The 23,475-nt window shown below is 41.6% G+C and overlaps 1 protein-coding gene across 1 annotated transcript in view; it reads left to right on the top strand.

Annotated features, from left to right (window-relative positions):
- The window catches only part of LOC309568945 (mediator of RNA polymerase II transcription subunit 25), a gene marked incomplete at its 3' end in the record, with an annotated part of 67,578 nt that extends 45,889 nt beyond the window's left edge, over window positions 1-21,689 (top strand). The window contains exons 3-7 of the mRNA XM_082274711.1: window positions 9,645-9,690; window positions 9,775-9,899; window positions 16,518-16,616; window positions 21,296-21,416; window positions 21,522-21,689. Of these exons, the coding sequence (XP_082130837.1) occupies window positions 9,645-9,690; window positions 9,775-9,899; window positions 16,518-16,616; window positions 21,296-21,416; window positions 21,522-21,689 (559 nt within the window). The remainder of the gene's footprint in view (window positions 1-9,644; window positions 9,691-9,774; window positions 9,900-16,517; window positions 16,617-21,295; window positions 21,417-21,521) is intronic.
- Between the last annotated feature and the right edge of the window lie 1,786 nt (window positions 21,690-23,475).

Below are 23,475 nucleotides of genomic sequence, written 5' to 3' on the forward strand. Positions count from 1 at the left end.
GCTACTCGTGCGGAGTATGGTGATACCACGTGTGAGACTTTTTTTACAGCCTAGCCACATACAGAGGCCCAACATGCAAGGTGCACCTTCAGTCTTTTAGGAGCATAAATTACACATCTTCTTAATTACCTATTACACTTTTGAAGGTCCTGGAGCACCAGGACTATAGAAACTCCCACAAAATGACCCTCTTTTGGAAAGAAAACACCCCAACGCATATTCTTTGAGGCATGGGCTAGAGACAGGTATTCTGATGGGTGGCAGATAGGTACTCAGGTACTCTGGGCTGCAGATAGGTACTCTGATGGGAAGGCAGACAGCTACTCGGGTACTCTGATGGGAAGGCAGACAGGTACTTTTTATTACTAGGCCAATCTGGGGACTGTGCTTTATACTGAAAATGGTAATTGTCACTGCAATCTCCTCTTCGGGCTGGATACGTGTGTGAGGAGGAGAACCCGGTAACAAGGAGTTACCGTGGTTTGTTAACATTTGTGACCGACTGTAATTAGACAGAGTGTGGTCACGCTGTGAATCTTCGATTTTGTGGGGTTAACTGAGACTTGGTTTGACAGCTCTCATGACTGGATGGCGACCATTCAGGGGTATTGCCTTTTATCGCAGAGATAGAGAAGGTAAAAAAGGGGGAGGGGTATGTCTGTATATTAAGAACAGTATACAGGTAAATATGGGGGATGATATTAATAATGGAGCTATGGACGAGGCAGAATCCCTATGGGTAGAACTTCAAAGGGAATGCACTGTGGGGAAGGTAATATTGGGCGTATGCTATAGGCCCCCCAACCAGAGGGAGGAGGGGGAGGCGGACCTCCTTTTACAGATACGATTTGCAGCATGGACGGGAAATGTCATTGTAATGGGGGACTTTAATTATCCAGATATAGACTGGTCAGAAGGAACCGCGCATTCAGCCAAGGCTCAGTTCCTAAATGTTTTGCAGGACAATTTCATGGGACAGATGGTGAATGCACCGACAAACAATACGGGACAACTTAGGAAACAGTGACCATAGGTCAATTGGTTTCAGTATTAATTAGAGTAATAGTAAACACAAGGGCAATATAAGGACACTGAATTTCAAAAGAGCCAATTTCCCAAACCTGCGCTCTCTGCTAGAAAATATCAAATGGGATAGAACCATTGGAACAAAGAACACAGAGGAAAAATGGGAGTGCTTCAAAAGCATACTTAACAAAGGGATTGACCAGTGTATTCCAAAGGGAAATAAATTTAAAAGAGCAAAACTAAACCCTGGGTGGCTAAACTCCAACATAAAAATGCATATTAATGCTAAAGGAAAGGGGTCATTGGCAGCATTCAAGTATTACAAAGAGTGTAATAAGAAATGTAAAGACGAAATCAGGAAGGCTAAAATAGAACATGAGAGACATATAGCGGAAGAGAGTAAAAAGAACTCCAAGAAATTCTTTAAGTCTATAAACAGTAAAAAAGCGAGGCCAGAACACATTGGCCCCATAAAAGACGATAAGGGAGTTTTGGCCACAGAGGACAGGGAAAAGGCGGTAGTGTTAAATAATTTTTTCTATTCAGTCTTCACAAAAGAATTGGGGGGCTACACTAACCCAGCTTGTAAGGCCAAACTAAACAACACACCTCAGGAAATACCGCCATGGCTACAGAAGATAGACTTAGAACTAAACTAGAGAAACTTAACATAAATAAATCACCGGGACCGGAGGGCTTGCATCCGAGGGTTCTTAAAGAGCTCAGCCAGATGATTGCCAAACCATTATTCTTGATCTTTAAGGATAGTTTACAGACGGGTATGGTGCCAGCTGATTGGAAAAAAGTCAACGTGGTATCAATATTTAAAAAGGGGCCGAGATATATCCCGGGTAACTATAGGCCGGTCAGCCTAACATCAGTAGTCTGCAAGATTTTGGAGGGGATGTTAAGGGACCACATACAAGACTTTAGTAATGAAAATGGGTTTATTAGTAGTAATCAGCATGGATTCAGGAAAAATCGTTCTTGCCAAACCAATCTATTAACCTTCTATGATGAAGTGAGCTGCCACCTAGATAAAGGTAAGCTTGTGGATGTGGTGTACCTGGACTTCGAAAAGGCCTTTGACACCGTTCCCCACAAACGCTTACTGTTCAAACTAAGGAAGGTAGGTATGGACCATAAGGTGAGTACCTGGATAGAGAACTGGCTCCCCGGCAGGTTTCAAAGGGTGGTGATTAATGGGGAGTACTCAAGATTGGGCGGGTGTGGAAAGCGGGGTCCCCCAGGGTTCTGTCCTGGGGCCAATCCTGTTTAATTTATTCATAAATGATCTAGAGGAGGGGATATCGAGTAAAATCTCAGTATTTGCGGATGATACCAAACTAAGCAGGCCAATATCCTCTGGGCAGGATGTGGAAACCTTACAAGCGGACCTGAACAAAATTATGGGGTGGGCAACTACATGGCAGATGAGATTTAATGTTGAAAAATGTAAAGTAATGCACCTGGGTGCCAGAAACCAGAAAGCAAGCTACTCACTAGGGGGGGAACCTCTGGGTGAGTCTAGGATGGAAAAGGACCTGGGGGTACTGGTAGACGAACAGGCTTTTCAGTGGCATGCAATGCCAAGCCGCTGCAAGCAAAGCCAACAGAATACTGGGATGTATAAAAAAGGGGATTCACTCCAGAAATTAAAGAGATTATTCTCCCACTCTACAAGAATCTGGTCCGACCACATCTGGAGTATGCTGTCCAGTTCTGGGCACCGGTCCTCAGGAAGGATGTGCTGGAACTGGAGAGTCCAGAAAAGGGCAACAAAAATAATTAGGGGAATGGAGGGCATCAGCTATGAGGAAAGACTACAAGCACTGAACTTATTCTCTCTGGAGAAGAGAGGATTGAGGGGGGATATTATATCAATGTACAAATATTCACAACAAACCACACCCTCTTAAGAAATGTTATGGGCTTAGGGCTAAGTCTGACCAAGAACGCAGGGAGATTCTCCAGAAACTTCGAATATGCTATAGGTGCTGTGCTTCCTATGACCAATTTGCTAAAGATTGTAAAGTTGGCATAAAGTGCACGGACTGCAGGAGTGACAAAAACGTGACAGCTATGCATCCTGCACAACTCCCAGACAATCCACAGCAGCAATCTACATTGAACCCTGCTTCAAATCATGGCGGGGAGCAGCAAAGCCATGCTCCAGCCACAACAAATGTTTCATCTTCATGTACTGAAGTCTGCGGAGAAGAATTAAGCCACAAATCTTGTGCCAAGGTATGTCTAGTCAAAATATATCCAAAAGATCAACCTGAGAAAGCTACCAGGGTGTATGCCATAATAGATGAGCAGAGCAACAGATCCCTGGTTAAACCTAAATTCTTTGAGATCCTTGGCATAAAGGGACATGCAACACCATATACTCTCAACACTTGTTCTTGTGGTGTAGAAAGCTCTGGCAGAAGAGCCGATGGGTTCATGGTCTCCCATATCAAGGCAAAGAAGGGCATACTCTTGCCAACAGTAGTTGAGTGTAACCAGACAACAGGGAAGAGATTCCTGCTCCAGCTGCTGCTCATCACCACCCACAATTAAGGCACCTGGTTACCGAGATTCCTCCAGTGAAAGTGGATGCTGAAATCTTCGTTTTGCTGGGAATAGACATTCTCAGAGTACATAAGAGTAGCAGTGCAATGGATCTAAGGACGCCCCATATGCACGAAGACTTGCATAGTTACGTAGTAGTTGAGGTTGAATAAAGACAATAGTCCATCCAGTTCAACCTGTGTAGGCGCGCGTGGCCGTAATCATCTCTCATGCCCCTTAATGTTCTGATCCTTGAGATGTACGTCCAAGAGTCTTTTAAAAGTAGCCATACTCCCCGCAGAAACTACCTCTTGTGGTAGAGAATTCCATAATCTTGTAGCCCTAACAGTAAAGAACCCCCTGCGTTCCCTGAGGTTAACGCTTCTCCTCTAATCGCATTGTATGTCCTCGAGTCCTCATGCAATCCTTTGGACTTAATAGCTTTTTGTCTATGCTGAAATCACCATTGAGGTATTTATAAATTGCCATCATGTCCCCTCTTGGGCGTCTCTTCTCCAGGGAGAATAAATTAAGCGATTGTAACCACACTTCATAGTTAAGGTCCTCCAATCCTCTAATTAGTTTACTTGCCCTTCTCTGGACTCTCTCCAGCTCCAACACATCCCTCTTGAGGATTGGCGACCAGAACTGGACAGAATACTCTAGATGCGGTTGGACCAGAGTTTTATAAAGTGGTAGGATTATAGTTTTATCTCTGGAATATATCCCTTTCTTTATGCATGCTAATATTCTGCCGGCTTTGGCAGCTGACGCTTGACATTGCATGCTATTGCCTAGTCTATCCTTTACCAAGACTCCCAGATCTTTCTCCATTTTTGATTCCCCCAAAGGTTCCCCCCTAAAGTGTATTGTGCTTTTTATGTTTTTAGTCCCCAAGTGCAAAACCTTACACTTCTCCACATTAAACCTCATTTGCCATGTCGTTGCCCACTCTGTTATTTTGTTCAGGTGATTCTGTAGGTTATCTGCCTCATGCTGTGCAGTTATTGCCCTGCCCAATTTTGTGTCCTCTGCAAAAACTGATATAGAACTACTGATCCCGTCCTCAATGCTGTTTATGAATAAATTGAACAGGTTGGTCCTAGGACTGAGCCTTGGGGGACCCCACTTACCACCCCAGACCAGTCTGAGTATGCGCTATTTATTACCACCCTTTGGACACTCCCTTTTAGCCAGTTCTTGATCTAAGCTGGATAATAGTGGGCGATGTATGCTTGAACAGAATGCGAATGCCATCTGAGATTAACTTCTTTAAGACTAAGAAATGGGTGTGCATCTCACTTCAGACAATGCCCTCCTCATTATGAAGTAAAGGAGAAGCCGCTTGATATTATCCAGGTATCTGATGTTATTCCCATTCCTTGTGATGACCACTTGGGTAGCAGTGTTTTGTACTACACATGAAGACCACAGAATAGCCTTGTTAATTAAAGATGGAGAGTTCATTACAATAATGGACAGTGAATTCTTTAAGGATGACGCTAACAGCTGTGTTGGACCATTACTTCATGCTGCAAGAGTTAGACTTCCTAACAATTGTGAACAAGCTTTATCCAGATTAAACTCACTTTAGCGAACACTAATGAACAGGCCTGAAATTAAGGACCACTTCATTGCCTTTATGAAAAAGATCTTTGACAATGATCACGCTGAGCCAGCTCCACCTCTTCTAGAACATGAGTGCTGGTATCTGCCTTTTCTTTGGAGTGTATCATCCACATAAACCAAAGCAAATCGGGGTAGTGTTTGACTCTAGTGCCAAGCATCAAGGCATATCCCTGAATGATGTTCTCCTCACTGGTCCTAACCTAACCAACAACCTTGTAGGAGTACTTATGAGGTTCTGAAGAGAGCCAGTTGTCATAACTGCTGACATTAAAAAAATGTTCCATTGCTTTATAGTAAGAGAAGACTATAAACTTCCTAAGGTTTCTGTGGCACCGTGACAACATAAAAAAAATGAAGTGATTGAATTCCGCATGAAAGTACATGTCTTCGGAAACTGTTCCTCACCTGCTATTGCAACATATGGGCTATTAAGGACTGCTCTTGATGGTAAAAAGGAGTATGGCGCAGATGCTCAACACTTTTGTTAAGAGAGACTTCTACATGGACCATGGACTCAAATCCTTACCCACAGATGAAGAAGCCACAGACCTGCTCCAAAGGACTCAAGGTATGCTTTGAGTCCAACCTCAGACTCCATAAGATTGCCTCAAACAGTGCTGCTGTGATGAAAGCCTTTCAGCCTGGCGATCATGCTACAGAATTTAAGGATTTAAATTTGAGAATGGACATGCCTCCTGTTCAGAGAAGTCTGGGCTTATGGTGGAACTTATTAAAAGACAATTACGGCTTTTGAGTCAACACTGCAGACCATTCACCAAACGGGGTGTCCTGTCAGTGGTGAACAGTCTATATGATCCACTGGGATTTGTGACTCCCATCACCATACAAGGTAAATCCCTATTAAGACCGCTGTCAGAGACTATTCAAGATTGGGATGCTCCACTACCAGCAGACAAATATTCAAAGTGGAAGTCCTGGAAACGATCTCTACATGCCTTAGATGGAATTGACAGATCACGTTGCTACACTTCAACTTCGCTTTCTGCAAGTAAGAGAAAAGAGATTCATATCTTCACTAGCTCATCCACTGAGGCCATAGCAGCTGTAGCCTACCTCAAGGTAAGAGACTCATAATCAAACCCATGTAGGGTTTCTGTTTGGCAAAGCCAAGTTAGCACCTCATCCTGAACACACAATTCCCAGTCTTGAAACTTTGTGGGTCTATGCTAGCCGTAGAAGTTGCAGATTTTATACTGCGTGAGCTAGACATTCAGATAGATGACATCAAATTCTACACACAGCATGGTTGTTTTAGGCTATATATATATATATATATATATATATATATATATATATATATATATATATATATATATATATCAGACAAAAAGCTTTTATGTTTTAGATCAGTAACCATGTATAAAGAATCTGAAAATCCTCAAGGCCTTAACAATGGCATCATGCTCCATCAGAGTTTAATCCTGCGGATCATGCCACCAGACCAATGTCTGCAAGTGTCTCTGCAAATTCTTCTTGGTTAACAAGACCTGAATTCCTTCTGGATCATACAGAAGAAACTTCAGCTGAAGTTTTCAGTCTTCTAGATCCTAACAAAGATCCAGAGTCCCCAATCATCTTCTTACCCAGAAGCTTGGGTCTGTTCCTGTTCCACCTGGAGACTTTAAAGTGGGGAACTTATGCCATGAGCAATGGAAGCGAGTACAACACCTTGCCAACTGCTTCTGGAATCGTTGGAAGATGGAGTATCTTTCTCTTCTCCAAGGACGCAGAAAATGGCAACGTCTGAACCCTAACCTGCAAGTTGGAGATCTTGTTATGCTCAAGGACCAGCAAGCCGAAATAATTGAATGGCCCATGGGACTCATTGTAAGGACCATGCCTAGCTATGATGGTATGGTAAGTAAGGTAGAGGTGAAGGTTGCCAGACAAACTGTAAAGACTTTTACCCATTACAGAACTTGTTCTACTCTGGGCTTTTGGAGACTTAACTTCCCTCCTCGGTTTGTTGAATCCAGTTTCTGTCAAAAGAAGAATGTACCTTGGACTTTGACACTTCATGTCTTATCTAGTTGTTGTTGTTGCATATATATGCATGTTTTTTTCTTTTGTCTTTCAAGTCTTCAAGACGACTGCAAATTGCACCATTGTTTATTCGCATTTGCATAACTACCGTTATGATTAACATAGTGGTATTTACAATACCAGACGGGGAGTGTGCTGTTATGTAATATGTTATTTTATATATATATATAAAATTATACGTCATTTTATACATATATTTTACATATATGTTATTTAATATATAAAATATAATAAAATGCATAGTTGTGGTAATGTCATAATTGATTTTTACTGCCATCTTGTGGTTGTTTTAGATGTTGCACTTGCTTTCTGTCTTTCCCTTCTGTGTTCCTTCGTGTCCCCTCCCATTGATGATGTATTTTCTGTTCCTGCTTTTTATGCTTGTGGGGATAGAGATGGCCATATCTGTCTAGGCCAGTGATGGCGAACCTTGGCACCCCAGATGTTTTGGAACTACATTTCCCATGATGCTCATCTACACTGCAGAGTGAATGAGCATCATGGGAAATGTAGTTCCAAAACATCTGGGGTGCCAAGGTTCGCCATCACTGGTCTAGGCCTTCGTACAATCTGCTCGCATCCCGAACACATTACCATGTTTTGACCTGTAGATACCATCTTCAATCACCTGCAACATTTTGTTGTCTGCTATACCTACTGCTTGCAATAAAACCTACGTGGATGAAAAGAAACGGTGTCTGGTGAGTTCAGCTATCTGGTAACGATTGTCCACGGTGATTGCATCTGCTTATACAGGCCAGGAATAGGTCTCAGCAAGGGATAAGCCCCTATTACAACAATTGGAGTCAGAATAGAGTGCATTACTTGTTTTCTTTAAAACAATTGTACCTGCTAATTCCAGGTCTTTCTGAAGCTCTCCACAAGTGATCTTCGGCTCTTGGACAACTCTTCTGATAATTCTTTTTACTCCTCTGTCAGAAATTTTGTGAGGAGCACCTAATCGTGGCCTGATTATGGTGAAATTATGTGCTTTACACTTCCAGATTATTATATTGCACTGACCCAGGTCAGGATTCCTTTCTAATTACGGATAGATTTCAGCTGGTGTCTTGGCTTTCCATGCCTTTTTGCATCTCCCTTACTTCCTGTTCAATACTTTTTTTTTTTTTTCCCCCTTGAGTCTTTCCATTGTATTACACTTAACCTAAAGGTTGTATCCCCTGTGTATAAAAAAAAACCCTGCTGGACGATGGCATAATGTGCTTGTATGCATTGCATATTAGCATATTACTAAATACTTACATTAGAACGAAGCCCCCACACGGTCGCCCCGACACCGCTGAGGGACCTGACATGTTCCCTCTGTGTCTCTTTGGGGTACGGCGGCTCCGGCGCTGTGAGTGACTGGAGCTGCGATGACGTCACTCCCGTGCATGCGTGCGGGAGTTCACTTTCCGGCAAGGAGCTCTGAAGGTCCTTCAAGATACGCTGGATCTTCAGACCGCATGCACCGCTGGTCAGCGGCTGCATGCAGGGTGAATATCTCCTTAACTGTGCAGGTTTAGAAGATATTAATTTTACCTACAGGTAAGCCTTGTTATAGGCTTACCTGTAGGCAAAAATTAAAAAGCGGAGTATACTACCGCTTTCATTTCTGAACTTATTTGTTTTGTTTTTTTTGTATGTATAGATTTACTGACGTGGTGAACATTTCATATCAATAGCACCTATATCTATACCTTTTTACCTAGAAAAAAGTTGACACGTTCAGTACTTATTTTACCCGCTGTATATTTTTATTTAACTTGTAGACCCACATGTAAAGGCCTTGCTGCAATAAAAATGCACCTGAAGCCCATTTGTAAATGTGATTGAATGTGCATTCATTTAATTGGCCAAAATAATGTTTTTAGGTATGTCAGGTGGTGTTTTTCTGCCAAAAAGCTCTTCTCTGTAACATGCTAGTTCTAGGTTTTTTTTTTTTCGGCCCAAAACGCTGCTGCCTCTAAAGATCTGTAAATGCATATGCGTGCAAGAATCACAGGTTAATATGAAGGGGTATAAAAAGTCAGATGCCCTTTAAAAGTGGAGTCATGAAGCTGAATGGTTACAATAACCACCTGGACCTGAAGATTGTAAAGTGTTTTGTTGCATGTCTCCCAATGTTAAGTAGTGTGACTTTTGGTGCACCAGAGGACATATTATGCTTTCTAGTTATAAAGGATGTTAATGGTCTTTACTTCAATTTCTTTGAACACTGGTTAATAAAAACTCATGGAAAATGTATTCTTGAACTAGCTGACTTGGAGGAGATTTAGTTTTTTTACTTACATAACTAGAGTTTCCTTCGAAATAGTCAGTACAGCTTCAGTGATCCTAAGTTTCTTTTCCAACTTTTTTTTCTTTAGGTATTTCAATGGTGGTCCTCCAGCAGAAACTGATTTTGGAGGTGATGTAAGTTGAATATTGCTAATTAGAAGAGACCTAAATATGCAGACTGTCTATATCTGAATTCACTGTTAATGCTTTGTTTTGCAGTATGGTGGAACGCAGTATAGCCTTGTGGTCTTCAATACTGTAGACTGTGCTCCGGAATCTTATGTTCAGTGTCACGCCCCCACCAGCAGTGCTTATGAATTTGTTCAGTGGCTGGACAGCATCCAGTAAGATTCACCTATGGTCATGTACTTGAGTATGCTTGTTTATCTCCTTTTTATATGGAACTGACAGAATTTAAGTGCTTCAACATAAGGACACCGTGTAAGATCTTATTAACCACTTTAAGACCAAGCCTATTTTTGACACTTGGTGTTTACAAGCTAAAATCATTTTTTTGGTAGAAAACTATTTCGAACCCCCAAACATTTATTTATTTATTTATTTATTACATAGTTACATAGTAGGCGAGGTTGAATAAAGACAATAGTCCATCCAGTTCAACCTGTGTAGGTGTGTGTGACTGTAATCATCTAACATAGCCCTCAATCTCCTGATCCTTGAGATGTAAGTCTAAGAGTCTTTTGAAAGTCACCATACTACCCGCAGAAACCACCTCTTGTGGTAGACAATTCCACAATCTTGTAGCCCTAACAGTAAAGAACCCCCCACGTTGCCTGAGGTTAAAACGCTTCTCCTCTAATCGCATTGTATGTCCTCGAGTCCTCATGCAATTCCTTCGAATGAACAGCTTTTCTTCTAAGCTGAGATCCCCATTAAGATATTTATAAATTGCTATCATGTCCCCTCTCAGACGTCTTTTCTCCAGGGAAAATAAATCGAGCGATTGCAGCCGCTCTTCATAGGTAAGGTCCTCCAACCCCCTAATCAGTTTAGTTGCCCTTCTCTGGACTTTCTCCAGCTCCAACACATCCCTCCTGAGGACTGGCGACCAGAACTGGACAGAATACTCCAGATGCGGTCGGACCAGAGTTTTATAAAGTGGAAGGATTATAGTCTTATCTCTGGAATACATCCCTTTCTTTATGCATGCTAATATTCTGTTGGCTTTGGAAGCTGCCGCTTGGCATTGCATGCTGTTGCCTAATCTATCATCAACTAAGACTCCCAAATCTTTCTCCATTTTTGATTCCCCCAAGGGTTCCCCTCCTAACGTGTATTGTGTTTTTATGTTTTTGGTCCCCAAGTGCAAAACCTTACACTTCTCCACATTAAACCTCATTTGCCATGTCGTTGCCCACTCCGTAATTTTGTCCAGGTCATTCTGTAGGATATCTGCTTCATGCTGTGCAGTTATTGCCCTGGCCAATTTTGTGTCATCTGCAAAAACTGATAACGAACTACTGATCCCTTCCTCAATGCTGTTTATGAATAAATTGAACAAGGTTGGTCCCAGGACTGAGCCCTGGGGCACCCCGCTTACTACCTCAGACCAGTCTGAGTATGCGCTGTTTATTACTACCCTTTGGACACGGCCTTTTAGCCAATTCCGTATCCAAGAGCAAACCCTGCTGTCGATACCTGCAGACCTTATTTTATAAATTAAGCGCTTGTGGGGAACTGTATCAAACGCCTTAGCGAAATCCAAGTACACCACATCCACTGGTCTCCCCCTATCTAGCTCACAGCTCACTTCCTCGTAGAATGCTAAGAGATTGGTTTGACAAGAACGCCCATTTGTAAACCCGTGCTGGTTACTACTGATGATGTTGTTGTCTTTAGCATACTCTACGATATAGTCCCTTATCATCCCCTCCAAAAGTTTACATATTATTGATGTCAGACTGACAGGCCTATAATTTCCCGGGATATGTCTCTGGCCCTTTTTGAATATCGGAATCACGTTAGCCTTCCTCCAATCCCCTGGTACATCTCCTGTCCTAATACTGTCAGCAAAGATCAGGAACAGTGGTCTAGATATAACCATACTGAGTTCCTTGAGCACTCTCGGATGTACGCCATCCGGGCCTGGTGATTTGTTTGTGTTAAGTTTATCCAGTCTTTCCCTGATTTCCCCCTCTGTTAGCCATAGTGGCAAGTCCTGTGTATTACTACTAACCATACAGTCATGGTCAGTGTACCCTTCCTTTTCCTGCGTAAAGACTGACGAGAAAAAAGAATTCAGCACGGTTGCTTTTTCAGTGTCCTCTGTAACCATCCTCCCATCATCGTTAATTATGTGTGCAATATGCTCTGCCCTAGTTTTTTTGCTGTTGATATATTTAAAGAATTTCTTTGGGTTTTTTTTACTATCCTCCGCTATTTGTCTCTCAAAGTTGATTTTAGCCATCTTGATTTCGTGTTTACACTTCTTATTTTCCTCCTTGTATTGCTGGAAGGCCGATACTGTGCCCTCTGATTTATATTTCTTGAAGGCCAATTTTTTTTTTTTTTTTTTTTTTTTTTATTTTATTTTTTTTATCAGAGATCCTAGAGAATAAAATGGAGATCGTTGCAATATTTTTTTATCACACCGTATTTGCGCAGCCGTCTTCCAAATGCAATTTTTTTGGAAAAAAAATCCCTTTTTTGAATAAAAAAATAAAAAAGCAGTAAAGTTAGCCCAATTTTTTTCTATAATGTGAAAGATAATGTTACGCCGAGTAAATAGATCCCCAACATGTCATGCTTCAAAATTTCACACGCTCGCAGAATGGCAACAACGTTTGGTACTTAAAAATCCCATAGGCGACATTTTAAAAAATTCTACAGGCTACCAGCTTAGAGTTACAGAGGAGGTCTAGAGCTCAAATGATTGCTCTCGCTCTAACGATCGCGGCGATACCTCACATGTGTGATTTGAACACCGTTTACATATGTGGGCGGGGCTTCGGTATGTGTTCGCTTCTGCGCGGGTGCTAACGGGGACAGGGCGCTTTAATTTTTTTTTTCTATTTATTATTTTTGATTTTTACAGTAAAAAAAAAATGTTAATTTTTATTCCTATTACAAGGAATGTAAACATTCCTTGTAATAGAAATAGCCATGACAGGACCTCTTTATTGTGAGATCTGGGGTCAAAAAGTCCTCAGATCTCACAAGTACACTAAAAAAAAATCGTCTCTTTAAGCTGGTTGCTAGGCAACGACATTTGTCGCTCCGGTCCGCCAAGTTTTTAAAAATCCTGGGGTTATGGCATTTATCTGCTGCCATAACCCCGGTATTTAGCATCAAAGGACCGACGTAAATCGGCGGGTGGTCGGTAACTGGTTAAAAAAAGAAAAAAAAAGGACCCTGTAAAGAAAAACGCTTCATAATCGTAACCTGTCTGTTAGCCATTTTGTGGCAGACCCCTCACCCTATTCCATACATACGGGTATGCAGAGTAGTGTGTTCCAGGCTGTCTGCTGTGGTTTCTCCTGAGGACCCCTACAAAACCTTTTTTTTGTCCTGCAGTGACTAGGTTACCACAGGGCTTGACAAATTTGCATGAATCTAGGAGCCAGCTAAAAAGTTAGGAGCCAAGACTGTACAATGCGTTTCCTAGGATGCATGATGTCTGTGTTGGACAGGACCAGAAAAAATTTTGGTCTGTGGCACCATACGTGATGAGCCTCCATTCCAATAATATACAATAAGAGAAACATTGGTTACAATATACAAATAAGTGAAAATAATAAATTATAAATGTATTGCAAAATACTGATATGAATACCAATATCAGACAGGTAAAAAAACGTTAATTGAGCTGTATTATCGATGGTCAACATGATTATCACAAAACAATGTGTATACACGTATGAGTGAATATCATTGCAAAAAAAATAAATGGGGTAACAGAGAAACATTACAAATATGTCTAGGCATCCTATAACTCAACATGTTTAGGAGTTTTCACTTCTTCAGGAGTAGATGCAGAAAATTAAGTTTGGAAAAATGAGAGGAAAAAAACCAAAATAATATAGTATATGTGAATAAATCCGGGCTGGAGCCCTGGTACTTGCATGTCAGCTAAATTTAAAAGGGAAAAGTCAGCGGGGTCCATAAGCACTGTGCAAGGGTAAGCCAGCAGTAATCTGTGAAAGATCCATAAGTGACTATATAAATGAAATGGATATTACCAATGAATAGAGTAGTAGATGAGTCTCCACGCCCGACGCATGACATCACACGTTCTGGCGTTGTAGCGGTTGTTTTCCACCTGACGCCATAGGTGGGGCCGGGTGGATGACACTCCCTCTGGTTTCCGGTACTTGTGCCGACCAGCACTGAGCGCTATTCCTCCCTAGGCCCCTCATCATTTGGTGTGACATGGCGTTGGCGGTGGGCCTGACGTCTACCTCTGAGCAGGAATGTGGTTGGTGCGGCATGAGCTCTTCATGTCTTTCTGTTCCCCACACCGGTGGACATGCCAAACTTTTCACTCACACAAAGGATTACAACTTGTAAGTCACTTGGGGACTTTTTTGTAACTTATTTTCTGACTTACCTGGTCAATACATGTCCATTTTCCCATGCTTATCTTACCTTCGTTTTTTTGGCACTTTTTTCTCCACCAGTTAAGTATTGTCTCTTGGGTTCAGTCTTGTTCTGGCCTATTCACCTACTACTCTTTTCATTGGTAATATCCATTTCATTTATATAGTCACTTATGGATCTTACACAGACTACTGCTGGCTTACCCTTGCACAGTGCTTATGGATCCCTCTGGACACGTCGGCCCAGTTCGCCCCTCTTCCTTCAGCCCTTCTCTGTTGGTTTTTGGTCGAATCCCGCTGCCTCAGTCCCCTGAGGCGAATTCTCCCTAGGGTGCCCCCCACCCACAGGGCTGCCAGACTCCCTTTTTTTCCCTTTTAAATTTAGCTGACATGTAAGTACCAGGGCTCCAGCCCTTGTACCATTTTCCTTCAGGGATTTATTCACATATACTATATTATTTTGGTCTTTTTCCTTTCATTTTTCCAAACTTAATTTTCTGCATCTACTCCTGAAGAAGTGGAGACTAATGTACTAAACGTGTAGAGTTATAGGATACCTAGACATGTAATGTAATGTGTAAATTAATCCACAGACACGACGTGGTTCTGCACTCCGTCCTTTATTTCACCTCCACACAAACTGAACAGGAAAGGGAAATTCAACCAAACTAGACAGGAAGGGGAAATACATCATAGAATAGGAGGGAATACTGAAAAAGATGCAGTAACCGAAATGACCACAAGATGGCAGTATATTAAACAACTATATCCCTTGTACATGAAGTTAACATAATGTTTCTCTGTTACCCCATTTATTTTTTTGCAATGCTATTTACTCATACGTGTACACATTGTTTTGTGATTAATCATGTTGGCCATCGATTATAATACAGTACAGCTCAATTACCTGTTTTTATTACCCATCGGATTATCTGATATTTTTATTCATATCAGTATTATGCAATAAATGTATAATTTATTATTATTTTTACTTATTATTAGTGTGAGCCTCATTCAAACTCCCCATGACCAATGTTTCCCTTGTCTGTGTTGGACAGGGATGCTCCTTTGTTAAACTTCAGAAGAGAGCGTGCCTGTCCAACCTGAAAAGTGATATCTCGCCTTAAAGCTCACCATGCACTATACAATCAGATTGTACAATATTCTTAGGTCTTCCATCATTAATGTGCTGCAAGGTCCTGCCTGCTTGGAAAACATTGTTTAGGTAGGTCCTTATAATATATAATTTTGGTAACTCTATAGAAGATTGCCCAGAGATTTTACAATGTGTATGGACAACTGAACACAGAAGTGAAGGAGAGCCTGTGTGGTCTATGGAGTACAGCTTTGTCTTAATTGCGACAGACCTCTTCCCAGAGAGCGGCTGCGGCGTTCTATGCTATTGGCCTATAAAAAAAAAAAAAAAAAGACTCAACCGCTTACAGTGTAATTGGAAGAACCATAGACATGTATGACCTTCACTACTATACAGGAGTGTTCTCCTATCTATTGTAGGTTGTTTTTTTTTTTTTTTTAAATAGGCTGACAAAAGCCCAGGCGCCAGGATGCAAATTCCAGTCACCATAGCGACCTGGGATTTGTCAAGCCCTGGCTTACTGGGAGGAACCACAGCAGTAAGTAGCGGGACCTGCTATTTGTCAGAGGAGTTGACTAAAATCCGCATCTGCCACAGAGCAAAGTTTTGTCATTCCCCCCAAGAATAGGTGTTTATGAAGCTGTTTTCTTCACACGTTTAAAGACTTTACCCAACTACCTACCCTAACTATTCCCTCTATAACCCAGTTTAAAGGGACCCTGTATAGAGAAGATATATGAGCTGCAATTGCCGACTTGTTTTTAGCTTGGAAAGCTCTCTTCCTGATCAAGGTTTCACCACCTGGGTTATTAGATGTTGAAGTTTCCAAGAGTTCACATTTTTAAGATTTCACTAGCCAAAATTCTTGTTATTGCGTCAGAACAGGAGCTTCAGACCACCCCCACAGCCACTGTCACATTTAAAATCGGCTGTTTGGGGCTCCAGAGTTGACAGTACCCACTGCTATATATATTGGGGTATTTAGGTTTACAGTGGAGTTCAGTGACAGTGTACAAAACCATGGCATAAAGAGTCTTTAAAAGGGTAAACAGGTGGCTGATATCTTTACCTGTTTATTGTGATAGGTATGTTTCATCCTAATATCCCACAACTGTCGCTTATGCAGGTATACGGATAATAGACTCTTGGGCTTGCCTAATAAGGCATCCAAAGAGAAGCAAATTAAAATGCAACATCTGTAAAATTCAGTCAAACATGACAAGTATGAGAAGTCTAAACAATAAAAGTTGATGTCTGTAGGTTATTTTACCTAAATGTGAAGCATTTTTTTTACTTTGCTTTTTCGTCAGGTTTATGGGTGGCGGTGGGGAGAGCTGCAGCCTTATCGCTGAGGGACTTAGCACTGCTCTTCAGCTTTTTGATGACTTCAAGAAGATGAGAGAACAGATGTAAGTTATACAAAATTCCCCTTTTTTTCTGTATCATAGTTTATTTGTTGTGTTTTGGGGAGAAAAATGCCACACATTCTGGTTTTGATACTTGGAGAGAAGAAAGAAATTACTATAAACATCTCAGTGCTAGTGGGGAGGTAATGTCCTTTAAGTCCCAGATTCACCCTACCCGACTTGTCAGACGACTGGTCAGCCTGACAAGTCGCGGTCCATTCTGTGCTTTGGCAACTGTTCTAATAGGAGTGACTCAAGTCACTCCGATTTAGAAAATAGTTCCTGTACTACTTCGGGGCGACATCGGAGCAACTAGCATTGACTTCCATTATGTGAAGTCCGTGCAAGTCGTGCCGAAGTCACGGTGCACGCGACTTCACAGGTCGCCCCCGAAGTCGGATCGCCATAGTGTGAACCGACATTTATTTTTTTTTTTTATATTTTCTCACATGCGCAAATGTGTAAACCAAATAGGTGTTTACTCAAATAGCCAATGCATTTTGGGGAAATAAATGACCATTATCAAAGCTACAAAACATAATTGTATAAAAAAAAAAAAAGATGCCTTGTGGCTTCACGGCCGGGTTCCTACGGAGCATGTGCGAAGCACGCTGCGCATGTCTATTCTGCGGCGGGGGAAGGAGGAGGGGGGCCGAACTTCCGGGACGGCCGCGGCGCCGTGTCCCGGAAGTGGGGAAGGGTACCTGTCAAAAACAGGAAGCAAAAGAGCGGAAGTTCCACTTTTGGGTGGAACTCCGCTTTAAGGTACCAAAAGGGTGCCTGTTCCAGAACCAGTTAGGTTTGTGCAGTGGTGCTGACTGTCAGAGCAGAAGCAAAGTGGAATTACTGCGTGAGTTATAGTTGTCATATTCGCTTGTGTTCTCAGCAAACACTCAAGTCATCAAATGGCAGGTTTTATAACTGATCACATGTGCAGCACCATGGCAACTGTAGATCAAACAGAGGCTACTATGATGGGAGCTTCCTTGTCTTTGAGAGTGAAGATGCGGAGCAGCAGAAGGAAGTTTCTGGAGCAAAGTCAATTGTCAAACATTAAAGTGTTTGTTACCGTAACATTTCATATTCATGTGCCTGCTGTACCATGTACTTGTATGAAAAAGTATTCTGTTCCCTTTGTATTGCTTCCTTTGTGTGAAATCTCTGGTGATCCTGCCAGTACTTCTACTTTACTAGAAAAAGAAAAACTGACCACACTAAGCAGAACACATTGTGGTCAGTTCTCTAGCTATGCTGGGAACTCAGACTGCTCTCCTCCAATGATCAGACTTGACGCCTCCCCTGCACAGCCATTCGTGGGAAGCCCAGTGTACTGTTTGTTCCCAGCTGCATAAAAGCTGAGGAGAAACGAGGGAATGTGATCACTTCTAAAAAAGGGAAAAAAGGTATTGTTTTTTTAATATCTACACAAATGTTGTGCCTTTTTAATTTCATTTCTATTTGAACCACTTCCGGACCGCCTCCTATATATATATATATATATATATATACACACTGCGACAGGGCGGCCCGGCTGCGCAAAATCACGTAAGGCAGCATTACAGTGGGAACCCAGGGGGGCTGTCCTCCAAAGCATTTCCAGTGTCCAGTCACCGGAAAGTAGCAGCCTATAACCTAGGCCTAGGGTCTTTATTTAAATATGAAACCTGTGCCTGTATTTAAATATGAAACCTGTGCCTGTACTGAACTCCAAGATATGGAATTTACAGGTAAGTCAAACTTTTCTTTTTTCATTGATACTTGGCACTGCCTAGGTGTTAAAGTAGAACTGAATCTCATTGCAGAAGTTTCCCTTCATTTCCTGTCCTGTAGCCAAACAGGAATTGAGATGAAATTCCTGCAAATTAAGGACATTCCTTGGGGACCCCCAGGTCACCAGAACTAGTGTCTCCATTGGAAGATACCTGTGCAGTGCATTACCCCAATGCACAATAAAGTTGTGTTGCTTTAAGGCAGTTCCTTTTAATTTTTGAATGGGCTGCCAATGAACCCCAGCGCACTGAAATGCAGGTTCGTTGCACCACACTAATCCATTTTACAATACCATGTTTTAGTGCAACGCAAAGGCATAAACAAAATTGCAATTTTTTTTTGTTTAAAATGTTCCGTTTTCTCTATTCTGGATCCAACTCTTACTAGTGCTTTCCTGGTTCTACAGGAAAGTGTTAACGGTGGACAGCGCAGTCTCATGCCAGTCCATTAGCTTGGAGAAGAGAGGGGTGATAAGGAGGGAGAAGCAGGGGAGTGCTTTGCAATGCTAGACTATACAGGTCCCTCTCAAAAAATTAGCATATTGTGATAAAGTTCATTATTTTCTGTAATGTACTGATAAACATTAGACTTTCATATATTTTAGATTCATTACACACAACTGAAGTAGTGCAAGCCTTTTTATGTTTTAATATTGATGATTTTGGCATACAGCTCATGAAAAACCAAAATTCCTATCTCAAAAAAATTAGCATATTTCATCTGACCAATAAAAAAAAAAAGTGTTTTTAATACAAAAAAAGTCAACCTTCAAAAAATTATGTTCAGTTATGCACTTAATACTTGGTCGGGAATCCTTTTGCAGAAATGACTGCTTCAATGCGGCGTGGCATGGAGGCGATCAGCCTGTGGCACTGCTGAGGTGTTATGGAGGCCCAGGATGCTTCGATAGCAGCCTTGAGCTCATCCAGAGTGTTGGGTCTTGTGTGTCTCAACTTTCTCTTCACAACATCCCACAGATTCTCTATGGGGTTCAGGTCAGGAGAGTTGGCAGGCCAATTGAGCACAGTAATACCATGGTCAGTAAACCATTTACCAGTGGTTTTGGCACTGTGAGCAGGTGCCAGGTCGTGCTGAAAAATGAAATCTTCATCTCCATAAAGCTTTTCAGCAGATGGAAGCATGAAGTGCTCCAAAATCTCCTGATAGCTAGCTGCATTGACCCTGCCCTTGATAAAACACAGTGGACCAACACCAGCAGCTGACATGGCACCCCAGACCATCACTGACTGTGGGTACTTGACACTGGACTTCAGGCATTTTGGCATTTCCCTCTCCCCAGTCTTCCTCCAGACTCTGGCACCTTGATTTCCGAATGACATGCAAAATTTGCTTTCATCCGAAAAAAGTACTTTGGACCACTGAGCAACAGTCCAGTGCTGCTTCTCTGTAGCCCAGGTCAGGTGCTTCTGCCGCTGTTTCTGGTTCAAAAGTGGCTTGACCTGGAGAATGCGGCACCTGTAGCCCATTTCCTGCACACACCTGTACACGGTGGCTCTAGATGTTTCTACTCCAGACTCAGTCCACTGCTTCCGTAGGTCCCCCAAGGTCTGGAATCGGTCCTTCTCCACAATTTCCTCAGGGTCCGGTCACCTCTTCTCGTTGTGCAGCGTTTTCTGCCACACTTTTTCCTTCCCACAGACTTCCCACTGAGGTGCCTTGATACAGCACTCTGGGAACAGCCTATTCATTCAGAAATTTCTTTCTGTGTCTTACCCTCTTGCTTGATGGTGTCAATGATGGCCTTCTGGACAGCAGTCAGGTCGGCAGTCTTACCCATGATTGCGGTTTTGAGTAATGAACCAGGCTGGGAGTTTTTAAAAGCCTCAGGAATCTTTTGCAGGTGTTTAGAGTTAATTAGTTGATTCAGATGATTAGGTTAATAGCTCGTTTAGAGAACCTTTTCATGATATGCTAATTTTTTGAGATAGGAATTTTGGGTTTTCATGAGCTGTATGCCAAAATCATCAATATTAAAACAATAAAAGGCTTGCACTACTTCAGTTGTGTGTAATGAATCTAAAATATATGAAAGTCTAATGTTTATCAGTACATTACAGAAAATAATGAACTTTATCACAATATGCTAATTTTTTGAGAGGGACCTGTAGAGCTGTGTGCTTCTGTTTATACACAGTGTAAAAAGACACAGCTCCAGTCCTTGCATGCAAGGGTGACACCATAGGATGCTGCAGGTGAGAGGACTCGCCCTGAAACCGGAAGCTATGGGCAGTGGTCATGGCACCAGCTTAAACTGGAACTAGGCAAGGATTAAAAGATAAAGTAATCGCATACTCAGCGATTACTTCAGCTGCTGAAAGTGCTTAAATAGAGATAATCACTTTAACCTTAAAGGATATCTAAAACTAAGAACAAAAAATGTAATATATTGCAGATTACTCGTCCTCAGATGTTGTGTATGCATTTATTTTATTTTTTTTTAGCAAGTACCTGTTCTTGCCCTAAGTGTGGTGTCTTTGTTCATTCTCTTGAAATAAAACCCTTGAAATAAACAGTGTCATCGCCTATTTATGCTATCTTTGGTGAAATACTAATTTCCTCTCACGTAATCAAGATGAATAAAGAAAAAAATACTTTTTTATCTAAATCTAGAAAGCCTTGGTGAAAACCATGGGTTTCTCCATAGATACAGTGGAGCAAGTGAGCGTAGCCATCCAGGGACAGAAAAGGTTTTATTTTCACATTTACCAGGTAAAATAAAGATAAATTGGCTTAAAAAGAAACCACTTCTGCCACATTGAAGGATGGTAAGCAGCAATATATTACATTTTAGCTTTCTGGGTTCGATACACTTTAACCCTAAAACTAAACTGGGCATTTAGAAAAGTGCATTTATAACGGTAATATTTTTTTCTACGTTTTGTATCTTGCAGTGGGCAAACACACAAAGTGTGTATATTAATCTGCAACTCCCCACCATATCTCCTTCCTGCTGTAGAGAGCACAACCTATTCCGGTTACACCACAGAAAACCTTGTCCAGAAGATTGGGGAGGTAAACAAAATGTTGGTTTGGCTTGATTGAGAAGCATAATGTTGGCTGTCATCTTGTTTTCAGAACTTCTGTAGTATTCATGAATATTCCTTGTTTTTTTGGCAGAGAGGAATCCACTTCTCTATAATTTCTCCTCGAAAGCTACCAGCTTTGAGGACTCTGTTTGAGAAAGCTATGCCAGTGGGTACTATTTTGGAGCCCCAGCCAAAGGATTATAGCCAGGATCCTCGTCACATGATACTAGTTCGAGGAATGGTCCTTCCAGGTTCGTGAAATAGCTGGTTCTTTGTGTCACAGCTAGAATGTGTTAGGTGTTTACCAAATATGTAGATAAAAAAAAAGGACTTTAATTGTGCTCCCAAATGAACTCACACAATACAAACCAGTTAGAATACACCATATTTGTTACACAAGAAGATGAAACCATATTCCTCTTTCACAGGATATATAAACATAAAAAGAAGCCCTAATACAACAGAGTTTTGTCGGACTGGCACACATACTGTACAGTGGTGATTCTCAAAAGCTTGGTAAAATTCAACCGTCTGGAAATTACATAATGCAATTTAAAATCGTACAAGATTTCACTATTCATAAAAAAATAAGTGTATTTTTATCAAACAGTTACTTACAAATAGTGTAAACCTGTAACGATTATTGTTCAAATAAATCGTTGGTGTTGTCATCTAAGGGGGCCTGTAACACACTCCCCTGGAACCTTAGGGCCAAATGGTAAAACCCATACGACTGCGCCAAAGGGTGATGCGACCAAAAGGAGGAATGATTATCCTGCTATAAGGAACCCTTGGGATAGGTGCTAGGGGGAGATGCCAAACAAATGGGAGACACTAGGGCAGTGATGGCGAACCTTGGCACCCCAGATGTTTTGGAACTACATTTCCCATGATGCTTATGCACTCTGCAGTGTAGTTGAGCATCATGGGAAATTTAGTTCCAGAACATCTGGGGTGCCAAGGTTCGCCATCACTGCACTAGGACATAAAGTGAACAGTTGTAAATATTAAAAATGTTCTATTAAAAAAATAAAACAATACAACTCCAATCTCTCCCACAAAGGGAGGGATCAAAAACTGGGTATACGCTTAATTAGACTTACACATACTAAGGTGAAAGTTATCAATGAGAAACAATATGGTCAAACCACAGCACACCAAGTAGGAAAGATCCCATGCAGCTTACAGAATAGACAAAAGCTATGTAAAGAAAATAAAACAAACAGGACTGGGAAACACCCCCCCCCCTTTTTTAAGCATGTCACAAATATAAAGGAAAGGGCTAACCACCCCCCCCCCCCCCACTATGCAATCATAAAATAAGGTACCTCAAAATAGATCCCTTGTCCCTTTGAGCCATGTGTTCATCAGCATAACTCTCCAATGTCCCTCATTAAATAGCCATAAATCTCCTAGCAACAACTGCACCCCCCCCCCCATCCCTTCCACACTGGTGGGTAACCTCCCACGCTGTTGTGTTCTGTGAGTCACAAAGTGCACCCCATTTTCCCACCCGACGGAAGGGACATGCATAACTGCCTGGTGTCCCTTCCGGTTCTTGTAGGATCAAGCTCTCCAGCTTGGACCGCACTTGGGTCCACTTCCAGGCACATACAGTGGAGATCGAAAGTTTGGGCACCCCAGGTAAAAATTTGTATTAATGTGCATAAAGAAGCCAAGGAAAGATGGAAAAATCTCCAAAATCATCACATTACAGATTAGACATTCTTATAATATGTCAACAAAAGTTAGATTTTTTTTCCATCATTGACACTTTCAAAATTACAGAAAACAAAAAATGGCCTCTGCAAAAGTTTGGGCACCCTGCAGAATTTATAGCATGCACTGCCCCCCTTTGCAAGGCTGAGATGTCAATCTCAAAGGTTTTTAAATGCCCAGACTCATCTGACCTTGCCCCAACAATCAGCACCATGGGATCTTCTAAGCAGTTGTCTAGAAAACTGAAAATAGTTGACGCTCACAAAGCCTTCTCCAGGCTATAAGAAGATAGCAAAGCGTTTTCAGATGTCGATATCCTTTGTTCG

The sequence above is a fragment of the Pelophylax lessonae genome (assembly GCF_965119305.1).
Source record: "Pelophylax lessonae genome assembly, chromosome: 12".
Classification (NCBI taxonomy): Eukaryota; Metazoa; Chordata; class Amphibia; order Anura; family Ranidae; genus Pelophylax; species Pelophylax lessonae.